The following is a 25,040-nucleotide window of genomic DNA, read 5'->3' as shown; positions in this document are numbered from 1 at the left end:
CGTCGGAGGTCTGGAGCCACTGGTGAAACTACTACGTCAAGAGAATGTGACATAACTTGGGTATGTTATCTCTTCCCTCTCATTAACTAATGAAATTGACTCCCACCTGATTGACTGAAATTAATTTTTACCAAAGTTGTATTGATGCTTGGATGACTTTCCCTGAGCAGCAAGATGAGTTTGTTTAATGATAGATTGTTTAGTAAAAATGTTTTTCTAACTAAAATTTTTTAATAAAAGAATATATAAAAAAGACAAAGCTCGCCTCCATTGACCAATGGGTGTTAGGCTACCAAACCCTGTCAGGAAATCCCTTTGGCAGATTACTAATAAAGATTTTCACTGCCTCCAGGTTTAAAGTGAGGGGCTCCTAAATTTTCAGAACAATATCTGAGCCCTTAATGAGGTCAACAACTTTGAGACAGTGGCCGGCTGCCTCAGAACCTTAAGATGTCTTTGGTTGGGCTAAAGGTCGACAAAGGGCTTATTTTCTGACTAGTACTCGGGTAGACTGTGGACTACTGCATAGGCAGACAGGGAAGCCCAAAGTGTTGCTTGAGGACACTACTTCTGGCACCTATTTGGCGATGGGGGAATGGCTATGCCGTTCTTTGGCTAGCAGGCAGAGTGACTCTCCATATCATTATATACATTGTTTCCACTCTTGGGCTTTTGAGTGAAAATATAATGCATTCTGGGTATTTTTGTCTTAGTCTGTGTGACCTAATTAGTCTAACACATCTAACAGCAAATATCTTTAGATGAAAATTCCATTACTGTTAACACCAACTGTAATGAAGTGGAGAGTAGTGGCCAACCTACTGGTGTATTCCAAGGATTGTGAAACAGTAGGAGTCCCCATAAAGAGACACAAAACAATGTCAATGAAAATGGAGTATTCTCACCAGGCATAGTCACTACTCCAGGAAAGGCTCACCTGCTTTTGATGACAGGATGTCTTGTAGTTCTCTACTGGTGACAGAACCAGGAGCCCAAAGTACAAAGGTCACTAAAGCTGGTTTCATATTGCACTCTTTTTCTGACCGGTATCTTATTTTGTGATGCAACGTATGTACTAATGTTGCTGCACAACAATCTGTCCTATGAATATTAATTAGACAGAACGTTATTTGTGACCCCATGTGATCGGCTCAGTGTTGCAGCAGACCACCCAAACAAGATTTTTTTAAAGCAACCCATTTTCCTTAAAAGAAAAGAACATTGATTTCTTGTGATCGATACGTAAGCCCAGGTTTTGTAATAAGCTGATTGCACTGTTGAAGTCCAACTGTGTTTGATTAGAAGATCGTGCCTTGATCAATCAGTCATCCAGGTAAGGATAAATGTAGATCTTTTTCTGTCGCAGGTGAGGAGCCACCACAGCCTTGCATTTTGAGAATTTTCGCTGGCAGATTTCAGGCAAAAGGTAGAACTTTATGCAGATAATGAGCCTTGCCTTTTGATAATCCTGAAAATTGTCTGTGCTTTACTGCTATTGTTATGGGATACTTAGCATCATGAAGAGCACATAAATTCTCCCTTCATAAGTTGTGGCTATATCTGACGCAGGGCTAGCATCCTGAACGTCTGTATTTTGATCTACTTATTTGCCTCTCCTACGTCAAGGATTGGCCTGAATTCTGCTTTGGAGCTTTTCTTGGTGCACAAAAAATATCCTGAATAGATAAATTTTTCTCTTTGAGATGGGGGGTCGGTACCATTGCTTTATTTATGGAGTAGAGATTTTACCTCCTTTCTTAATTGGAGCAATTGATGTTTTGGTGCTGGTTTTGGTGGTATAGATGAAGGAGGGTCTTTAAAGTGGATTGTGAAGCCATCCTGAATAATTAGTCAGTGGTTATCAAACTCCACTTTGCCAGATGATTTGATTCGCTACCGCAAGTGGGCTCTTCACTGCTCAGATTGTGAAAATGACTTCGACGTTTAAAGACACTGCAACTGTTGCTGTCCTTTTCTTAGACTGTCTCTACGATGGCACTCAGACTACTGTTGTTATTGTATTTGCTTCTTTTCCAAGTCTGATCTTAGAAGGATCACTGAGGGGGTAGTAGCCTCTGTCTTGGGCGGTACATGAAATCCCTTTCTTTATACTAGTAACAATATAACTTCTTTATCCAGCTTTAAGGGTTTACCTCTCCTTCTTCATACGTTCCATCTCTTCATCAGTGTGAGGCCAAAACAGAGATGCTTCAGTAAAAGAAAGATTCATAATCTTCAACTGAGCATCTAGCTTCAGAGATGTCGGGCTAAGCCAGAAAGATCTAAGGAGTGCAACGCCATGACAAAATTCTATAACGGCAAGATCCGCAGAATCAATCACTGCACTGATGGATTGTTTGGAAACAGTTTGACACTATTGTTGTCAAGATTGGTCAATCGGCGCCTACCTAACAACTAAAACTACATGTCTCATGATCCTCAAGGGGAAGGAAGTATATTAGGCACGAACGTGCATCGGCTGATGTACGTAATTCTGGGTAATTGCATGTCGTGTCTGTTGATGTACGAGGGCTGATTTCCGGCAGGACGTTTCCCTTCTGCCCTCCGATTCCTTCTATCCCCATGATCTATTGTGGGGAAGGCTACCGGCAAAACAGAGAACACGCGCTAAGAGTTTCCAGGCGTTATGGTGAGCGGAGTGCGGTGGTGAGTTAACCACACTTTACAGTGTCATTAGATTTGCCATTTGGGTATTCAAGCGGAGCGCGGTGGTATTCGGAACCACCCACTGCCCTTAACTTTGGTATTGCTTTTCTTAATCCGAAAGCGGAGCGCGGTGGTGGTCACAACCACGCGCTGCCGTTTTTCCTTTGGTGGTATTTCTTTGTTTGCCTAAAAGTGGTTTATTGTACATTTGGTTTCCCAAAAAAGTGGAGCGCTGTGGTGGTCGCAACCACACGCTGCCGTGTATTGGTTGTGCTCTTAACTTTGGTATTGCTTTTCTTAATCCAAAAGCGGAGCGCGGTGGTGGTCACAACCACGCGCTGCCGTTTTTCCTTTGGTGGTATTTCTTTGTTTGCCTAAAAGTGGTTTATTGTTCATTTGGTTTCCAAAAAAAGCGGAGCGCTGTGGTGGCCGCAACCACGCACTGCCGTGTATTGGTTGTGCTCATACTGAAAGGCTACCGGAGCACGGTGGTGGGCACAGCCATGCGTTACCGGTTAGTTAGACACTTTTGGGACTCTTTGTCAGGAGTTCTTGCGATTGGATTCTCCTCACGTTCCTGCCCTTCGTTTTGTGCTTGTTCTATCGCAACTGGTTATATTCCCTGGTATTGTGATTTGGGAACAGAAAGGAACCCTCAACAATACTCAGATATTCTTTCCTAAAGGTTTTATGCATGAAAGGATTTACAGTGTTTACTTTATGAAATTAAAGTAACCCACTGTCTTTGAGAACTCTCTCTTTAACTGTGGTATGTGTTTTGGGCATAAGACTGCACATGAATTTACTTGCCTATGGTATATAGTGACTATGATGTTATGACATATCCTTTCAATTACAGGTGTATCAGAAAGCAAGAGACGTTTTGACTGCTATAAGAAGTTACGTTATGTTCATTCTCCCAAGCAGGTATATACTGACCTAGTGAGATCTAATGAGTGTAGCATTATATGTCAGGCTCTGTTTATATCTTGTCCTTTTGTTGTTACAGGTTCCTTTCCCTGCAGTCCCTTCCCTTTCCTTTCCCTCCCCTGATAGTTCGAACCCCCAGTGTCCCACATTCTGGGTGTTGGCGATATCAGGAGGTGGACCCTTACTTGCGGCAACCGGATCATGTGGAGCAAATTCTGACAATTGTACTATTTCCAAGAAATCTTTGCCCCTCTCTTTTGGCTTTTGGGAGGTCATCAGCAAACGAAGATAGAGATCCGCATTTAGGTGTATCGTACCTCCCCAAGACTGTCAATGCTCTTGCATTCTTAAAAGCCACCGGTGCAGAACCACAAACGTTTTCCCCCACTGCATCAAGGCTTTTGCTTTCTTTCTCTGGAGGGACTGATGTCTCTGGTGCCAAGGTTTGTCTCTTTCCCACAGCTGAGACTATGACAGAATCTGGCGTGGGCTCCTGCTTCAAATAAATCAGGCCTTTTTCAAAGGCCTTATTTTTTTATCCGTTAAGGGGTTGCTGTTTTAATCGGAGCTGGTGCACAAAATTTCTCCTCAACAAGTTCTGTGATGCCAGGAACCAATGGTAACATGGGTCTTGGAGAAGCCCTTGGTTGCAATGTCACCATTATGACTGAGTCTGTTGCCTGATGACTCTGTAGCTGGATAGTCAATGTATTTGCTCCTCTTATTAATACATCTTGAAAAGTTATAACATCACCTACAGATTATGACTTTAAAGGTGATGCTGTCTGAGAGGTTAGTGTGTATGTGGAGTAAGCATCATAGGAAAGTCTCCTGGATGGAGAAGGCAAAATAGAGGGAGATCGTCTTCTTTTATGCCTCCTTGTCAAAGAGCCGCTCGGTTATGTTTTATGAGGTGGCAAAGGTGGAATAGATGACAAACATGGTTCTTGCCACTCTCAGTTGATCTTGATGCTAAATTGGTCTTGGTCATATAGCTGGCCAAGAAGGTGTTGCAGGTTTAGGCAGAATATACAGAGGCATATGAGGTTCCTGGCCAGGATATTCTGATGGAATAATTAGCGTTGGATTTAGATAAAGGATTTGGTGTATCAGCCTGATAGGACTGGGGCTATGTCTCTGAAGAAATGGAGAACACATAAGCTATTGAGTGTCTCTATATTGATTGTCTTCAGGTTGAGTGTCTTTACTGCGATCTTGACATTCACAACACGGAAAGAGATCTCCCTGATGTCAAATATTCTGCAGTTGAGTGTCTTGCCATTGATGGTTGTAGTGATGGCACTGATTTTGATGTCAGCAGAGCAGAGGTCAATCGGGATGGACCTAGACGAGGAAGTAACTGTACCTGTAGTTTTGGTGTTGACATGGGTGGCACTGTCATCAAGCTTATGTGTGATGAACAGGTAATCGCTGACACCTGTCTCGAAGTCACCAGCTGATGCTCCCGGGTTTGTCTGGAGTTTATAGACTACTGTTGGCACTGTTTTCTTCACCTTCTCTCTTTATATCACCCTCTGTTGCAGTCTTTCTTCATAAAAGGTCTTGTCTCAGTAGATGAAACCTCCTCTCTGTCCTGCGTCTTCTCTTCTTCTGCTTCCATGTTCTTCTGCTCCCTTCTAAGGTGAATGTCCTCTCTGTCTTTGATGGATTGTTTTGTCATTTTCTGACAATATATACACTTTTTAGCTGTGTGTGACAGGCTGAGATACCACACAAACTGAATGAGGGACATTTCACAAAAAGAGATGGCATTACCAAAAAAAAATCCTGTTTTTAGTTCGAAAGTGTAGAAAACCTGATGTTGGTCTTTAATGACGACAAACGGCATACATAAATCTTCAATTTCGTAGAAACAAACTGAAAGAAATTGAGTAAAGAAACCCAAAGAGTGTTATGAGATCCACTCAGCATGAGGTGGAAAAACAGAACTGTCACTGAGAGTTTAACTTCCAGTACAGTGCGTGCTGGGAAGGAGAGGCTGCTGGCTTAAAGTACCAGTGTCGTTTTCTCTGCAGCTTCTGCACTTTTGACTTGACAGGCACCTTTCCTTAATTTTTGTCTCTCCTTGAATGTGGGCAACAATTAATTTGAGATGTTTTATAGCATTGCCTTCGGATAGGTGCTGCTATGTGGTCTTACTACATTCAAGGATAACCTGTTTTCTACACCAGAAAAATGTAGTAAAAGCTGTCCTCTTTTTCTGATTATGGGGGTATCACCAAACCATGGACACTGAAGTGTCTACTGCTTAATCACAGTTGACTCTGATATTTAGGAGAAAGTTTTCCGGGGTCCCTGCATGTAAGTGGGAATATGCTTCAGGATTATGACTTCAACTAGGATCCTATGATATGGAAATGGTATTACAATGTAACTCGCCGTGGAGCAGTGTCTATGTGGTGAAATGAAATGCTTGATAAATTCCACTATTTATCCCATGTGATGACTGTTGGCATCATTTAGATTAGAATCTGACAGTGCAGGAGTCCTAACGTTAAATAGCGGGGCTCCAAGTCTACCAAATGTGTCCCTCCACATAATTTTAAGATTGTGGAAGAGCCAAGTTTATGCTGGTGGAACCTCTGCTGACTGAGCCCCTGACCTGGAAGCATGTCTGACATTAAGGCACCAGGTCATGGTGATGGTGATGGTCGCCCTGCCTTATTTAGGGAGCTAAACCATCACTTGTTTTTGGTTTCCTTCTCTGGGAGTTTATTTCTTGAACACAAAAAACTTTGGCTGAGTGGCCATACCCAGCAAGTTCAGTGCAGCACAACTGCCAGCTTTCAAGGTAAGCATCCTTAAATTTAGGTAAGGTCCTCAGCAAGGAGAGTGGCTCCCAGACCCAGGGTCTAAAATGAACAACTCAGTCCCATGATGTGATGATTCATGTATTTATGTGCCAAGCAAATGGTGACCGTGCGTAGGCTTCATAGATCTTGGACTGCACTTTTGTTATCTTTTTGTCACATCAGGTGAGGGAAACCCCTTAAAACAATAGAAAATAAAGTACACCTTTTAAATATATTAGGCTCTTTGGTGCTTTAATATTTAATCATTCTTTAAAGAAAAGATGAAGCTACTGCACTGCTCTTGTGTTACCAATGAATTTGCAGTATCAGCGTAACTGGCTATCTTCCATTTCCCAAAGAGAAAAAAATAAGTGAAAACAACAGTCACTAATGACCTGTACAAGACAGCTAAAACATGTGTATGAAATATTTTTCAACAATTGATGTGGTGGAATATGTGTTATAATAAAGGCTATTCCCTGAAGTGGTATGTGTGTTTCACACTGTAATACACACTGTGTGTATTATTGGGAGTATATTTGCCTATTTGGTACTCTTAGAAAAAGCTGCATAGTGACAATTACCAGCGCATTGCATGTTCGGTAATAGCTGCAGGGTGCCTAAGAGCCAACTTTATGAGAAGAAGCAGGAGTAGGTTCTTGAAAACAAACAAAAAAACAATGGTGCTGATGTACATGGAGCTTTCTCCTCATGCATCGGAGTCACTGCTTGATTTCCCTACTCAATACCGCTGTAAGGGCCGGATTGGTCATAGTGGACATTAAACATTTCCCTGGGAGGCTGGAAGGGTTGGTCGGTTTTGCAACGCCGGGGGCCAATATTGTTACTGGGGGGCCAGTTTTGACCACCCCAACAAGCACTTGACCCCCCCCACCGGTGGGCTGGTGCGACTAACTTGCCACAGCTGTTTTGGGTTTCTAGTACGGCTCTGATCGCTGTGCCTTCAATGCCCGCCTTTGTCAAAGTAATCAAGTGCCAGTCACTCTCACTAAATAGTGCAGCATGACCATCACTATGGCCTGGCACCTCAGTGACGTACACGCTGCCAGGTCAAAAGTTGATGATAGAAATGCCAACTGAGGATCTGCCACCATAAACATGAGGCTTCCACCACCTCTAAATTAGCTGCTGGAACCACAAGTCTGGTAGAGCCGGTTAATGGCAGGGCTCCTGTACCACCAAACTCTAAATGATGGCTTCATTTATCACATAGGGTAAATTGTCCAGTTCATCAAGCATCTTATTTCTCTACACGGGTACGGAGTAGAGCGAGCAGTTTATGTTGCAATGTAATATGATATTCAATGTCTCAAAATGATATCATGGTTAGATGGGCATCCCTCTCAAGAGGGGTTTTCAGAAATATACATCTTTCTATTCTGTGTACCAAGTTGGTATACATCCTATGCCTTACTGATGAAACATAATTCTGAATGCAGAATAATGGTTAGGTACTGCGATGTCATACAGGAAAGAGATCTTCCACTCTTTCTTCAGATTTTAAGACACAACACATTCATTTTTATGTGCTGTTTTTTTCTCATTATACTTCGTGAAACAGTTCTCCTACTAGGTGGCGAAGAAACACTTCTCTTTTCACCACAAAGCTTGGACTGCTCTTTAAAAAGATCTCTCTATACTCATTGGGCTATGTTTGCCACCAGGTCTACTCTGTCTAGTCCAAAATAGTCTGACGACTTCCCTTAACCACACAAACTCCTCATACCCTTTTCTGACCTTATTCATTGAAGCAGCCCCTTTCAAATCCTTCCATAAAAGTGAAAAGAACATGCTGGGTTTGTGGTGAGGTCCCCTGTCCAGTTTTTAAAAGTTTATCTTTATAAAATAATCAAGATAATGCTTTTTAAACTACACTAAGAATGATTAGTCTTGGCAAAAACCTGCTACTTTTACAAACATTGCAAAGGCTGCGTTGGGTTTCTTAACTGACTAACAAAGTAAAAATGGACAAATGCAGAGATCAGACTACTTTCGAACCAAATATACAATGTCTCTGACATCTTCTTACAATTCTTCCCCCATTTTTAGGTCTCTTCGAGACATGATGTATTCAGGTATGGACTTTAAACTCCAACCATTTTCCGCCCATCTTTTCAATTGGCTCCTGTCACTGCCCTTTGTAAATGGTGGGTTTTGATTCATGAATATGCTTAGTAGTCCCTCCTTAGTACTTCCTTTTCTCCTGTTGTAACGTCTCACGAGGACTGCCCCTGTTACTTGTTGTTACTCTGTATGTTTTATTTACAGTCTGTGAGCACTATTTTCGTAAATGACTTTCTTCTACCTGCTGTTGCAGGCAGGACACGTTCTCCCTCATTCGCTTGTTTTTTTAAGTAGCACGGCATGCCGCACTTTAGCTTATATTTTTGCTTCAGCTTCAATAACGACGGCCGCGCCTTTCTTTTTTTAATACGTGGCTCGCCCCACTTGAGCTTGAGACTGCACACAACCTATTTTTTAAAAGCAGCGTGGCACGCCGCGTTTTATCTTATGTTTTTTTCAATCGCACATCTTATGTTTTATTTTCAGCAGTGCACCACACAGCGCTTCATCTTCAACAATGGTGGCTGCCCCTTTCTTCTGCGCGGCTCCCACAACTTGATCTAAAATATACCAAATGAACACACTTTTCAAAAATAAAAAAATATTATAAAAGCATTATATCGCAAATAAATATGTGAACAGTGAAAGGGAAACTGTTACATTACAAAATGGCTACTCAGTTTGCATTTTGATAGGAACACCCAAAAATATAAACAAACGTGTCCTTTTTCAGTGTCTACAGCTGGGGACGTGTCCTTCAACTGGAGCTGGGGTCATTAGCGTCCCTACTGTTTGAGGCTTCATCTTGTTAACACTTGATGCCAGTATATAACCTGCCAAGTAAAGGTCATGTCTAAACAGGAGTTTGAACCATGAGTTCTCCACAGCCTGCTAATTCTAGCAAGTGCACCCTCGGGAGGAACTTACTACGTTTGTACCACGTTCTTCAGCTGATCTGGAACCAAGCAATGCAAGAATAACATTACGAGACTCTGTCCTTGCAAAAAGAAGATGCCTCATCAAACCTAAGCAAGGTTAAACTAGCTTCCTCGGTTAAAATGTAGCTTAGTGAGGTGAATTAGATGGAATCTCTGCCAAGTGCACTGTCTGCATGACCATTCGTCCGACCGTCTCTTCTCACATCCAGACATGTACTTGTTGGCTGTAGGTGAAGATACGGGACAACTTACCTCTGCTTCTATTTACTCGTGAATAGGTCCATGCACAGCATGGGGTTGAGAAGAAGTTGATGCTCCAAGTTTCTCTCTCATTCTTCCAAACAAGCAAAATTCTGAGCACTGGCGGGCTTATACACAAAGGACGGAAAACCTTCACAGTTTCCTGTTTCACCTATTTCCAAACTCTTCTATCATCCCTACAGAGTTTCTCACCCCAACTGTTTTCAAGGTGCTGCCTTCAGATATAAAAAATATTAGATTGCACCCTGACTTATTGAAAATATATATGAATTTGATGGGACATTGATAGATTCCCCATGTTAGACTAATGTTCTGATTTGTTACCTTTGCCTCAAATTGTAAAGCGCTCTGATATCCTTCGGGAACAAGTTTGCGCTATATAAAACTTTATAAATAAAAAATAAATAAATACTGCAAATACCCTACTTTTCTAGTAAATTATGTCATAGCTAGATATCTGTTGTTTGGCCTTTCGATATGGCACCAAAATGACACCTTTTGCCTACTTCAGAGAAGGGTGAGAGAGTGCAGACATCAAGCTAAAAAAAATTGGCATTGGCAAAGACAATATCTCTGGCGTTGGCTGCCAATGCCTATATCATAGTTTTTGTAATGATGGGGATCTGCCAATCATTCACCAAATACATATTAAAAACTATTTTGAGCGCGGCTGTGCTCTTGTGAAAGGGCAGAATGCTGGATTTCACTGTAAAGTTAGCCAATGACTGAAGTGGGCTGACACATGTTGTATGCTTTATTGGGTGGAGCAATATGTGAATGACACAACAACAGACCAATGGATGAAGAGAGCTGGCTCAAAGACCCTCTTAGTAAGTATATTATACATATAATTTTAGTAAAATCAAAAGTATAATTTTACTAAAATGACAGTGAAATTCAGAAAATATATGCAGTTTCATTAAAAGAATGAACATTGTGAATCAAAGGATGAACACAGGGCATTCACTTAAGGACATGTGCACTCAGCATCCTTTGTCAGTATGCTAGTACATTACTCATCAGACAGACCAAACTACCAAAGGCGCAGCTTTTATATTCAACTGTTTTATGGGGAAGGTGGAAAATAAGCGTCCTTTGAAGCAAGGCGGCAGCTACAGTTCCATATCGCCATGCAACCAGGAACACAATGGCTCATTTACTGCACTGCAGGCTGATTGACTGCTCGAGCAGGTAACATTAGGTTGAAGAAAATGGTATTCAACTGTCTCGTACATTTTGCACAGAAAAACAACTACAGGTAGCAACACACAAGGAGATAAGAAGCTTTTACCGTACCATTACATTAAGTCACCCTCCTTTCAGCACGTATTTAACGAATGGCGCTCCGTCCCTTCCTGCTCCAATATGTCTGCCTGCCAGACAGAAGCCACCTGGGAGAAACGTGCTCCGGTGGTCACGCCGCTAAATAAAAGCGCCTGTAAGGATCGGTGATTAAAATACTCAGCAGGTGGGGAATGCGCAGTTCGTGCTTAGACCCTCAAAGGTCAACATTGCGGGGGGCTCCCTTCCGTTGTCACCTCATTAATGCATTCTTTCGTGCGCTATTTTCTCCCTTCAATATATCATGCTGGCTTCGAAAAGCGAGATATTTTTCCAGCCTGTTCAAAGTGTCTCTCTTAGGGGAGGAACAATTACGTTATAATAGTGCATGACGGTAGAGCTTGCAAACGTTTGCAAAGATAAGGCAGGATATCTCAAACGAGTAGTAGGGGCCTCACTTGGACCGGCCGCAGCACCACAACAAGTGCAGACGAGGGGGCAGATTGACAATTACTGGCGCATCCCTGCATATCCGCAAGGATGCACCAGTAATTGTGCGCCGCAGCTCCGCCACCCATGATGCGCCACATTTACAATGCGGCGAACCATGGGGCAAAACGGCACAGATGCGTCACGCATCTGTGCCGTAAAAGCGGCGCATTGCTGGAGTTGCATCGCAAGCGCGACGCAGCTCCAGCATGGCTTGGGGGTGCCCTATGTGTACAATGCTGCGTCAATCCTTACTCCTGCTTCAAGCAGGCGCAGGGTTTTGACGCAGCATGGGCCCAAAAGTGACTGAGTGAAATCTTGTAGATTTCACTCAGCCACTTTTGGGAGGCGTTCCTGCGCAGGAACGCCTCCCCCTGCAATGGTACGCCTCTTCTGGCGCAGGGCTTTACAACGTGACGCATCTGGGAGATGCGTCACGTTGTAAATACCCCGTACCATGGTGCATCTTTTGCGCCACCGCTGCGTCACAAAAGTGACGCAACGGCGCGTAAAAGCGGCGCAAGGGGCTTGTAAATCTGCCCCGAGGTTTGCGCCCTTTTTTTTTTTTAAGATGCATACATCCAACTGACCCGATTAAGGCGAGAGACTCCGATGTTTTAAGCAAAAAATGGCTTGATTTAAGCTGTCTCCCGCCTAAAATTACCTTTGCTGTAATGTATTTCAGTGGGAAGACAGTCCTGCCAAGTATCACTCATCAGGCGTTAGACTAACGCATTTCAATGTGGTACTCCGCATAACCGTTCTGAAATGCATTGTCACGCATATGTATGGTATCTCAGCTGTCACTGAAGCATTGTCTACAACTGTGTAAGTGTGGCATCTAGCAGCGCGCTGCTCGTGACGTGCGCTGCTCCAGCAGACTTGTGGCTCACAGCTGAGCTAATGCAGCCCTCCTGATTTACCTTTGTGAGGAGCCATACTCTTTATGTATTAAAAATAAATAAAACTGGGGGTGGGTGACGATGAGGTGAAACCCGGTGGCTGCTCATTTCTGAGCTCTACCACTTTTCTTCCACTTGTTAAACCCTACATGCACCGTAGAGGCTCCTGACTGGCTGGTTGTTTTGCTGCTGACCCACTACGTAACATCCCAATGTCTGCCCGGAAGCGATCCAGCGAAGTAGAGGCCATGCTGAGATAGAGCCCTGCAGCTGAGACGCGATGGGACAACATGGCCTCGGAGCAGGGGTCTGTTTAGAAGTGGCGCTGCTGGAGAGTGAAGTGAGTCATTCCTCTTCATCGTCCTAGCTGGCCACTGTCTGAAGCCCACCACCCTGTGGGTTGTGAGTCAAGCACCAGAAGAGATGAAACATTTGGTGGGACGCAGCACTGTAAAATTGTCCGCCCGTGAGGAAAGGTGGAAAAAGCACCTGGCCTGGGTCATGTTAAGGACGAGGTAAAGGGACAGATGGACAGTGACCTGGCAGCCCTCTGGTGCTGGTAGATGGACCAAGGGCTGAGTGGAGCGTTATCGGGGAGTGTTTATTCCAGGGATGTAAGGAGTGGCGACAGGCTCAGTGGTTCTCGCCAGGTACTAAAATGGACGACCTTGCAACAAAGCAAAGAACTTATGATTGACTGGGGAGCAGAGTGTGGACCCTAATACCCTGGTCTTCATTACTTGAATTTGCTCTCGAGAAAGTGTCACCCATAGTTGCTGAATGTCACTCATAATTACACTGAAATGAAAAAAAAATTCACACATAAGCATTCTGAAACCTTGGCATCTATGGGAATAATCAAGATCCCTTATTCTTTTTTAGACTGACCCTCTTTCTAGTTTTAAAATGTTGGTCTGTATGAAGAAAGACACCCACACTGAAACATAAACACAAACAACGTTACCATGGGCCAGATGTACGACGCTTTCTAGCGTGCACAAATGGGTCTTAGACCAGTTTGCGCACGCTAAAAAGCATGGGCCCATGTACAAACAGTATTTTGCGAGTCGCAAATAAACTGCGACTCACAAATGCGACTCAATTTGCGAGGTCCTATTTGGCAGGCCATACATCTGGCCCCATGTTCGGATTTTGCGTTCGTATTTATCACCAACTATGAACTGGTAGTGAAACAGAAAGCAGATTTTAAAACATGCGCAAACATCGATTGCATCCATGGTACATCATTGTTTACGACAAAATTGAAATATTGTACAAAAACTTTCTGAGAAAGGCGATTTGGTTTTTCAACCGGTTAAATGACGAGGTCTAAATATGTGCGAGTCTGTGTTATAGCAAGCCTCTCGCCTCTGTTTTGGTGCCACAGCCATAACGCTGTTGAAGGAAGAAAAAGTTAATATTCTGTTATTTTATTAACATATAATGCTACATTTAAAAAAATCCCTTTAATAGGAGGGATTGAAAACTGAAATGACATCAGCCCTTTTAAAGAAAAGGCCCACAAGTCTAGTTGATCAGCTTACCTCTACCAGGTGCGGGGTTGGGTTGAATCCACATAGGTTGCAAACCTGTTTACTACACACTGTGCAAGTATTGTAATTGGAAGGCCCCCCTGAGCCTACGTTTAACTCTGCTTTACACAGTGGGCACATGACTCTTTCTTTCGGCACATCCTTTGGCTTGACAGTGTGTACTGGGCTTGCATGTGTTGGAACCGGGGCGCTCCCAGGTTTGCCCTGCGTTCCAGAAACAGTTCCTTGGGCTTTCATGTCAGTTTCCTTGCTTGCATCACTGAATACTATTTTTGGAGGCACTTTCCCTGGGGATTGCTGGCTTTGTAGGGTGCCCTCTGGTTGGACAGAAATCAGTGTGCTAGCCTGATTCAGGAGTGAAGCCCCAAACCCAAACAGCTTCCCAGTGAGGCCCTCTTGAGGTTGTTCCTGTGTCCCAGTGGAGAGTGGTGTTGAGTGTTTTGATGGGGACTCTCCCATGTTTTTTCTCTGTTCAGCAGGTGAAGGCTTAATGTGTTGGTGCTGTGGCGATGGCTTTGCTTGTTGGTGCAGGGGTGATGGCATTGCTTGTTGGTGCAGGGGTGACGGAATAGTTTGTTGATGCTGAGGAGATGGCATTGCTTGTTGATGCAGGGCTGGTGGCATAGTTTGTTGATGCTGGGGTGGCATAGTTTGTTGATGCTGAGGATGCTGAGGAGATGGCATTGCTTGTTGATGCTGGGGGGATGGCTTTGCTTGCTGATGCTGTGGAGATGGTTTACTCTGATGTTGAGCTGAAGGCTTTGCTTGCTGATGATGGGGAGACGACCTCATTGCTTCCTGAGGGGCATTAGGTTTTGGCTGGCCCTGGCTTGGTTGCTCCTTCTGATTAGTTGATTGTGGCTTAACTTGCAGAGAGGGCAGAACGCTTGTGCCATGTGTAATCCCCGTGTGAGGAGATCCTGGTGTTTTTTCTTGACCAATTTTTGCCGGCGATTGAGTGTGCGATTGTAGGTCGGGCTGATAATTCAGGTGCGGCTGGGATTGATGGTGGGGTTTGATTTGTTTGGCAGGGGAGTGAGATGGAGAAAGTGCTGGAGAGTATAGCTGCTGCTGGCTTTTTGAGCGGGGTGCAGTTGTCATATCCATTCCCAAAGCTCTCTGCATCTGGCAATTCAAACATAACCATTCTTTAACCTGAAAGACAGAACAAACAACAAAAACACATTGAATAACCAGTCTCCAAAAAGCATGTTTCAGGTCATCTTAGTTCCATAACAAGTTTATATCACAATTTGGTGGAAATAATGCAGAAATATTTAGCATGAATTTTAAGCACCTTAATTTCCTTGCTTTTAAATGTATTTTAACAAATTAAATTAAATGTGTAGGTAGCATATATTCTACTCCACGCTTCTCAAATGATTAGCTCGTGAGCTATTGGTAGCTCTCCAGCAACCTGCAATAGATCTAAAGTGTGCAACCCAGTCAACTAAATTAGAAGATTTTGTTTGGTTGAATTAATATATGTATATCAAAATTGGAAAGTGCGTATTTGAAATGAAAATATGAATATTTTCCGAATTAATAAGGCAATGTTGGAGAAAAACGGTTGAATTTGCAAAATATATTTAAAGCTGATATTTAAATGATAAAAATCAAACAGTGTTTAGGAGACTATTACTAATATGATCAACTTGGTGCTCTGGAATTGCAGCTATGGCTGTTATGTATTACCCAAAAAGAGGCATTCCACATTGACAAAACATTTTTTACATTATTGTTGGCAACCGTGCCTGATGCACAAAAGTGGTCCCTGTTAGTAATGTTGCAAATGGAGGCCATTAATGTAATCTTGTCTGATGTGGTTACTACGACATTTCAAATAATATTAGTGTCTCTGGGGGATTTTCATGTGACATAAGTAGCTCCTATTACACAAAAGGTTGGAGACCCATTGTTCTACTCTGGTACTTTGAAAGAAAGAAAAGGGTAGGAGCCATAATTTGGAAAGGGGTGCCTTTTCCCACAGCTTAGATTGAACACACAGCCTATGCAAAGTGACTGGGAGAAGGTAATTGTGATTGTTACTTCATTAAAATGTTTAGTTGTGCGAATAAATCATTTTTTAGTAAGAGCTAGAGTAGTCAACACACGGAGTAGAAAAACCCAGTCTGATTTCGGGGATTTTCCCAATTGATATGAAAGAAGAATATATTATGGATTTCAGAAGAGATTATTTATACTGTTTACTATTCTGAAAATTTTACTCGATTTTAGGATTCCTTGGCTCTACAAACTGAGCCCATTTCTTAATACAGAATTTAGGGCCTGATTTCGATGTTGGTAGGAGCCTCCGACCGACATCACTGCGGATGTCGAACCGACCAACCTCAGGTAGGCTGTTCTAACACTGCAATTAGGATGAGACCGCACATGGTGTGGTTGCAAACTTCTATTTCTCAATGGCAGCTTGTGATGCAGGCCAAAACCACCTGCAGCACAAGCTCTCATTGAAAAATTGAAGTTTTTGCACATCCCTGCACCGTGTGGGGTGGATGGTGCAGGGATGTGAAGGGGGCACCGCCCAACATGAGGACCAGGGGGAAAGGAGGCCCTGCTAGGGGCCCCCAAAGAAACTTTCGACAGCAGTTCCATGTCAGAAAGGCCAACATGGAAGTGCTGTGGGAAAGTGCCACCATAATCCCGAAGGCGGAAATGCCGTCTGTTAGGGATTATGAGGCCCTTCCGACTGGCTGACAGGCTTCTTGAGCCCATTAGAACTGAGTCAGATTCCCAGGCCAGTTTAAACTCTAACCGCCGTCATTGTGATACAGTGGTCAGAGTTTAAACCTGTGATGTCGGTAGGAAAGCCTCCAACCAGCGATCAAAGTCTTTCCGACCGACATCGAAATCAGGCCCTTAATGTTGTGTTTACAGGATTGTTGTATAATTCAAATTAAGTTTGAATAAACCGTTCTTCAACATGAAAGATACAACATGCAACAGCATACTGAACAACCAGTCCACAATAAACACATTTTTCGAGATCAAAACCTCTTCTCTAGATCGTGTCATACTCAGGCTTGGTCAAAAAAAAAAGTGTAAAGCATTATGTACTAAATCCCTTTGAATAAGAAAGAAACAAGACTCACTAAAAATCCTACACTCATTTATACAAAATAGTTTGTATTTTTATCTTCAAATAGACACCACAAAAACAAAAATCCACAGGCGGGTTCCAGAGATATGACTTTTTAAAGGAGAACCAAATCATGCTTTTTCACTCAGTGCAATAAATCATTGTAATGGACCATGCTCAACTTTGCAAACTTAGGAACACGTTTATACTGTTGAAAACTACCACTCTAGCCCGCTATGGACAACTAACTTCAGCAAGGAGCAAGTCACAGAGGCCAAAGAGGCTTGGATGAACAGTTACCTCTCAATCAATTCAGCCTCCAGTCCAGGCTCTATGGGAGAACCGCCATATACTTTAATGGAGTGGTCCTGATGCAAAGAATACAGGATGCTAAAGATGATGAAGGATGCTGATCCAGTGACAGTGATATTCCTGGGGCTACTCCTCCACAAAAATGGTGGGGCTACTTCGGTCACATGGGTTGATGTCCCTCGAAATGCAGTTGAAGTCCAGCCAAAAAACTGTTGTCACTGGTCTACTGATCTCTAATTACATCAAAACCAGCAGTTCCCTTTAGCTGGTGATAACTTCCTTGCTGGCCAAGCAAAATGCAGTCTGACGACTCTTCCAGGTCCACCGCACTCAGTGCAACTTATGAGGGTCAGGACTCGATCTAAGAGGCTGCACGCTGGTGGTCAGTAGTGGTCGGGAAATCTTGACTACCAACTCACTAAGGCATGCTTCTTCAACTTTTGTGGCTCTGTAGCTGTAACGGGAAGCCAGCCAACTGCCTCTTGGAATCATTTCTCCTGTTTGAAGTTTGGGATGATTTTTCCTTCAGTAGGGCACCATGAGCACAGTCCTCTCTTCGGTAGCAGCTGCAGTCCAGTCTTTGGTGCAGCCTCTCTTTACTTGGTTCAGGGAACAGCAGAGCAGACCTTCAGTACAGACATGATCTGACGTCTAGGTACTAGGAATGCCACATTAATGCCCAGTTAGTGCCTTAGGGGATGTGGCGACTACTGGCCAATGGGCTACCACAATCCCCTTCCGCCTAGTGACAACGTCCTGTGAAATGTGACACCTAGCTAGCCTAGAATGACACATACTGCCTACTTCCAAGATGGCACAAACCTTTTCCTGGTGTGTGGAGCTCACTAGCCCACCCCAGAGGTGCGGCTTCCTGGAGGTTACAAACGCACAGAAAAATGGTTTGACCACAGCTTTCCCCTCTCTGTCACCGATGCCAACTTGTCTGCCCAGGCAAAAGAGCAGTCCTCTCGTGTGTGTCTACCATTTGCCCTACAAAGGTGACTTCCCCCTTAAAGCTCGGGTTTTGGGCTCACACCCATTTGACCTTCCTGCCAGGGAGAGGTGACACCTGTTTATAAACCAGGCCCTTTGTGTTCCTACCCGAGATTCTTTCACACCTCCCCCAATAGGGTAGAAGGCTGTCTGATGGCCAGCAAACGTAAATTGATGTCACCAGTGTAAGTCTGAGCCTGGATTCTTTAACCGCTTGAGGGGAAGTGAACATATGCCAGACAGAAGCTTGCAGCTTTGTACACATTAAAAAGAAGAGGAGCAAGAATACATCTCTACTTTGCACACAATATGTAATCATCCAACTAGTGAGGAGACCAACCTCCAAACGCCTTGATTTGTAACCTAGAAATTAGAGTGCATGCTTTGAATTACGGACATTAGTGGTTAGGGAATATTGCAAGACAAAAACATTTGCCTCAGCAGAGGCCCATCAATCCTATCAAATGATGTGCTAAAATCTCTAAAAGTACTTTACGAGGATATGTTGACTATTGAACAACATTAGTATCTAAGAGATATTGTACATGCTTGAACTAGCACAAAATCTGGTCTTGTATTTTGGAATACAAATGTTCTCATTTGCCCAAGCTGAATGTGTTTCTCGTTTTACGCCTACAGTTCCAAATGGCAATCACCAAGCTTCATTTATTGAGGACCTTTTGACTTCCAACTCTTCGTTTCTTCAAACTTTCAGCAATAGCACCAAATATAGTGGCTGGGACCCTTTACTCCAATCTCCTAATGCTCTCATTTCTGCTAGACCAGATCATGACCTCTCTATTCATGATGAAGTCGCAATACCGTCAACATGTGCAGTTATACTCATGGACTATATTCGCTGTAACCAAGTTTTTGAGTCAGCTTGGTTGGAACTGACATGTTTGTTCTGCATTTACCTGTATTCAATACATACTGGATTATTTATTCAACCAGTAAATCAACTATTACCTCGCTAAATGTGTCTACAGTGAAGCACGGTGTATATAATATTCTATTTCAGCCAAGATTCTCAGGTGAAATATTGTGGACCGTTGTATGTGATTACTAACTGCAACATACGTTAAAAAGCAGTACTATGTGAATGCCTCTGCATAACAACTTGATCATCACAGTTGGTCAGTTAAAAGTATATAATTTTTTTCAATCTCCTATTGTACTGCTATACAACACAGCCTAACCATCAACAAAAGGAAACTTCTAAACAAGGGGTTCCAGCAAGTAACTAGGTGATGAGTCTTTCCCAAAACGTAAACATGATTTATCCACAGCAGACCTTGTCACAAAAACTTGATTGGTCTAAATTAAGTACCAAGGATGAAGAGTCCAAATAACAGGTAACTGCATTTTTTAAGCTTAATGGTTAGCATATCATTCTTGCTTTAAAGTCATTCTAAAGTAATAGTAACAAAAAATAAATAATCTCTACATCACTTTAGGTGTGCTGTCCCTTATCGTGCGCCTTTACTATGCTGAGTGCATGACTACTACTTTGTCATTACGACATTGTACAGGCCCCACATTATTGGATGTATTTAATAAAATACTGAGTACATATGTTTACACATATATTTCGCTGTCTCAATCGATTATCCTTGTTGCGTACCCGTAAACTGTAGAGGAGAGTCTGTGTTGTCAATCGAGGACAAGTCAACCACTTATCAATTCGTTAGACAGCTTCCCAAAGGGGACTCACGTGGCTTTCATGTATTTTTTATTCTAATGTCTTCTGCTCCACAATGCTGGCCATGATAACATTTTTCAACTTGAATAGTGTGTATGTCAAGAAAAGGGTAAGCACATGATTACTGAACACCCACTGAACATGCTCTGCAAGTGGTTGTGGTTGTGGTTTTCGTCGTCACAGAAAAATACTACACCTGAAAGAACTTGACAGAAATAAAAGAGCTACCAAAAGAAATCATAACTGAATTACATGAAAACAGAAAGAATCCCTGAGGAAAAGCAACTATTATCCAAAGACTGCACCTTAATAGGACCAATATAGGCAAATTATCATATCATTACATGAAATCTTTCTGTTTTGAAAATGCACACCATGTAATCTGTTGTTTTACGATCTTCAAACCTAATGTTAAATAAAAATAAAATATGAAAAATATACAGCAACATATATACCAAGGAGAAAGAAACATACAAGTCAAATTACAAAACTGAAACCAGTAAGTACCCACCCTAAGATATCAATGTAAATATATGAACACGTTGTTTACAGATAGTTCATTAAAATAAACCCAGCATGAGCTATATTGGTCCAAAGTTCATAATTCCTGCAAAAATTCACTTCAGCTCATCCAGTGATTTTTTTACACTGAGTACTGTCCACACCATTGGAAGAAGCAAAGTGTATCCGGTGTAGCCGGTTTGGATGCCTCCACCATTACTACGATCACTCTTCCTATCCCAAGACATAATCAGCCCTGAAGAGTCACATTGGTACACGGTGTGACGAAACACGTGTCGGCTGGCTCTTGCTTAAATTGTACTGATCAAGATTGGATTATAAATTTTACCTTCACGCAAAACAGGACTTTGATGTTTTTTGTTCACATGAACATGGTCGTAAAGGTTTGAGCTCTGACCTCAGAGCCTATTGATTCTGCAAAACGTGTGCACAGGATTTGGATCCTATCCAAACAGTGTATAACAGAGAGCTTTTCACAATATGTGAAACAACAGCACCAAATGTATGCAGGAATGATGCATAGTGAAGATGGAGGAAAGGGTGCTAAAGAAGAATATAGGGTCTAAAGGAGGAGTGAGAAGCAATGCGAAAAAGAGAACATGGATTAGCTTGAGGAGTTTGGAAGGACGAGATAGAGAAGTTGCGATATTAAAACAAGAGGAGGGTGAAGATAAGGTGGTAAAGGGTAAAAGATGAGAGGGAGATGATGAAGGCAAGAGAACATACATACATAAAGAGAAAAGGAAAAGGACTAGCAAGGAAGGGAATATGAATTAATGGACGAGAAGGATGGGGAAGCATGTCAGAAAGAGAGAGGAGTGTGCTAGGAATGTTCTAGTCTGTAAAACAACAAAAGGATGGTCCGGGCCTCTGGGGCTTTGTCTTGCGATTGACTAGTTTAGGGCTCGTTTTAGGAATAGATGGAAATTCAGACATTTGTGACTCATGAGAAATGTGGTCAATCTAGAAAAGAATTCACAGATGGAATTACTTTCACCATAGAGATAGCATGGTGGAGGAAATATCACAAGTGGAAACTCCATTGTATGCTGTCAGTTTGCTTTTCTGTCTGTAGTGCTAGTAACCCGGATGTTTACAATTGCTGCTCCAAACTGTCAGTGCACTCCCCACCTCTGTCTGACATTTAGCAGACTCGAATGCAGGAGTAAAGAACACAGAGGAGGCTGTAGTACTGGTGACAGGCTCCCTGCTGCAGCTGTGCTCTGCCTGTCAATGGCCTAGAGAATCCAAGCCATTGCGTCCTGAAGTTCTGAAATGCCAATGTAGGCATGATGTTTGTCTAATGTTGCTGCAGCTTTTAAAGAAGCCCTTCTGGACCATTACAATTTAGAAAAGGGAGTTATTAATAAAAATAATCTCTGTCAACTTCATGACATGACTCCACATACCGTAAAGTGTCACTCAAAGTCATTGACGTGTCACACATAAAATCATTGCAAATGTGAAATGTCAAACATAGGCAATCTCAAAACTTGGCAGCTATGTATTGAGATGACGTCACCGGGCACGGTGACGTCAGCACCGCGCAGAGGATGGATGACGTTAAAATGATGCCCCCCTCATAAGAGTGCACAAAGTGACCTTTACGAGGCAGCCCTCTTGTTTTTAGTCACCATAACAGGCATTTAGTGTTTGAGAGCAACTTCTAAACGTTGCAATACCTAATAATTTCAAAATATGCATAACTGCCTGCTTTTCGTACTCTTAAGACATTAAAATCAGCAAAAATGAATGTCCTGGAAAGTAAACATGCCATGGAGGCCTATGATGTTTTGTAACCGGAGCTCGTGAAAAGATACTCAAGAGTACTGGGTTCCTATAATAATTTCGGATTGTTTTATAGCATATGTTTTCAAAGATATTTTCAGGTGACCTAGATTTGCACTCTAGTCTTTTAGAGTACATTCATTCTAGCTGCGGTTTGTTGTTATTGATCGCCTCACCTATTTCCTGCACACAGTGAAGTCACTTTCTACATAAGTGCCCCTTTAACACTCCTCTGCTACGATACAGCTAAAAAGGCTTGCAGCAGAATACTACCATGCATGACCCAAACTTCAACATATTCTACACAGGTCTCTTAAGATGTATTGTTTTTTCCCTTAACTGAAAACCTGACCAACAAGATTTAAGTGATGCAGATACAAGTGTTTTTTCGCCAAACACCTACTTGAAAATACCATCTGTACTACTTTGGTCAAACCCATTCCTATAGTTAAGCCATCTGGTATTTTCCAATAGGGTCTATGTACTACAAGACAACATGGGAGTTTTTAGGTGATTTTGATAAATAAATGTAACTATCAACCAATACTCGGATTTTCATGTGATCACATTACCCATAGTAAATGCACCAGCCAACTGCTCCCAGCAGACAGCTTTCAGGGTCTAGAAATACTCTCAGCCATCGCACAGCTGTCACTTTCCCACCTGAGACATATTTAAAGCAACATTGACTGTAGCTGCATTTTTAATGTGTATGTTGTGGTGCTTTCCACCCAGGTACAGAGGGTGGGGTCCTCTGGGCAGTCTCCTTATGAAGATATCTTTCTCTCTCCTCTTTCTGCAGGCTAGGGAGGCCAATGTACTGAAGCAGTGGGATAATGAAACTTGAGGAGGCCTCCCTTCAAAGTACATGCAGGGGGTCCCCCATGCTCCAGACCCAGTCAGGAGCTCTCAGGACAGGGGCCCGCCACCCATGCACAGTCCCGGAGGGGCCTCTGAGGCTGGGGGCTCCTGCGCTGCAGGGGCTAATGTTACGCCACTGTATTGAGACACTCCCACACACACCTTCCCTAACAGCACTTTATTGATTTTCCATGAGATGGCCCTCACCTCTGGAGGCCGGCTGTCCGCCTCAAACTGGAGCACCTAAAACATGAGCACAAGCACATACAATGACCTTGCAATTGGTAGTTACCAGCCTTTGAAAGTAGCACCTCTGGGAGAGACAAAGTGACAGGACCTGCCAGGTTGATTCCCACTGCACAACAGATGAGTTCGACGTCTTCACATCCCCACATCCTCCATCAAGCCAAATGGTGGTGATCATGAAGTGAAAATCAGCAAGTCCCTGCAAAAGCTCACTGCTTCATAACTGAAGCAGCCCTATCTCAGTCCCCCTAATCCTTTCTGTTTGAATCTAAACTCAAAGTGGCAGTAATACACTATGGTAATCTGTGTAGGCTATCCATCATTTTCCATCTCGTGTTATGCTTCAGCAAGGGCAATCCAAAATGGATCTCAAGGGCCTCAGTGTAACACACTTGCATTCAACAAGGGGGTTACACTACCTGGCAACATATATATTTCAGGTGCACGCAACACTCACTCAGGGATGTCATTGAAGGGTCTGGGCTCATCATGGTAGCCGGAAGTTATCTGAGTGAGGCTGGTAGGCATCTCACTTTTCCAGAACTAAAAAAAGGTCTGTCAGTACTAGAGATCAGACAGTAGTCTTGTGTCCTAGAAAAGGAAGCTTGCTGCACTCCTGTAGATCACACAGCCATGCTCTGGGTCTCAGAAGCTTTTACACAGCCAAGGCCTAGGCAAGCATGCCTGATGGCTGTGTGCATGGGGCTCAAACAATTCCCGATAACAATAAAAACTACAGTTGAGGTAACTCAGAGCAAAAGTGCAGGTCTGTAAAACCATGCTGGGGACAGTCCCATCACAACAACATGGATCACTCAGTCCTATGAATAGAAAAGCTTCTACTTGAAACCTCACATGATTTGAATAGCTAATTAAACAAAACCGTATAGTTAATCACTTGATCTTAACAACCACGTGGTGCTGAGACTGATGTAGGAATGGAGGCAGATGAGGGAGACGTAGGGACAAACTTAGGGCCAATATACCAAGGAGTATGACGTGTCCAAAACAAGAAAATACCATAATCAATCACATACAAATATTACTGTTTTCCTTGCAGACGAAACCACTTAGCTCCCGACTCATCAAGAACATTCTCGAGAAGGTGTAAGTTTAAAGTATTCAGGAATCAAGTACATACTTTGTTAACTTTGACCAAAGATCCTTTGTGAACGAACTGGTGGTGGGCTATATGGGCAAGCACAACGGTTTCCTTACATGGCCGATAAGACATAAAACAAATTATTTGTTTAGATGTAGAAGGACTGGATTTCTGAGTGGTGAGAACTAAGAACGTTGATGTTTTAACTGATTTACTTACCTTCTCTTCTCTGATGATCTGGGACTTATCTCAGAGGGATCTGGATAGAAAGACTTGGTAGGAGAGCAGCAAGGAGATTTTCGTAAAAGAGTACTGAGGGTAAGTGAGGGTGACAGAATATGGGGTGCATAGTGCACTATCCCTTGCTTCTTGATAAGTCATCAAAAAGTTGCCTGAAAACAAGAAAGTCGAAAAGCTTTTTTAAATGTTTTTCTTAGTCCGATGTCTCTCCTAGTCTTAGACTGAAATATTATGTTCATCGTGTGCAGCTCTGCA

At 42.8% G+C, this 25,040-nt stretch overlaps 1 protein-coding gene across 1 annotated transcript in view; it reads right to left on the bottom strand.

The window, feature by feature from the left end:
* Positions 1–25,040, bottom strand: part of BSN (bassoon presynaptic cytomatrix protein) — a 761,556-nt gene that overhangs the window by 423,458 nt on the left and 313,058 nt on the right. Inside the window, exons 3-4 of the mRNA XM_078662357.1 lie at positions 14,858–15,074; positions 13,911–14,785 (exon numbers count right to left, since the gene is read on the bottom strand). Of these exons, the coding sequence (XP_078518483.1) occupies positions 13,911–14,785; positions 14,858–15,074 (1,092 nt within the window). The remainder of the gene's footprint in view (positions 1–13,910; positions 14,786–14,857; positions 15,075–25,040) is intronic.

Source organism: Lissotriton helveticus, chromosome 9, assembly GCF_964261635.1.
Source record: "Lissotriton helveticus chromosome 9, aLisHel1.1, whole genome shotgun sequence".
Taxonomy (NCBI): Eukaryota; Metazoa; Chordata; class Amphibia; order Caudata; family Salamandridae; genus Lissotriton; species Lissotriton helveticus.
Note: the sequence above shows the minus strand (reverse complement) of the source record. Positions and strands in the feature narration are given on the sequence as shown.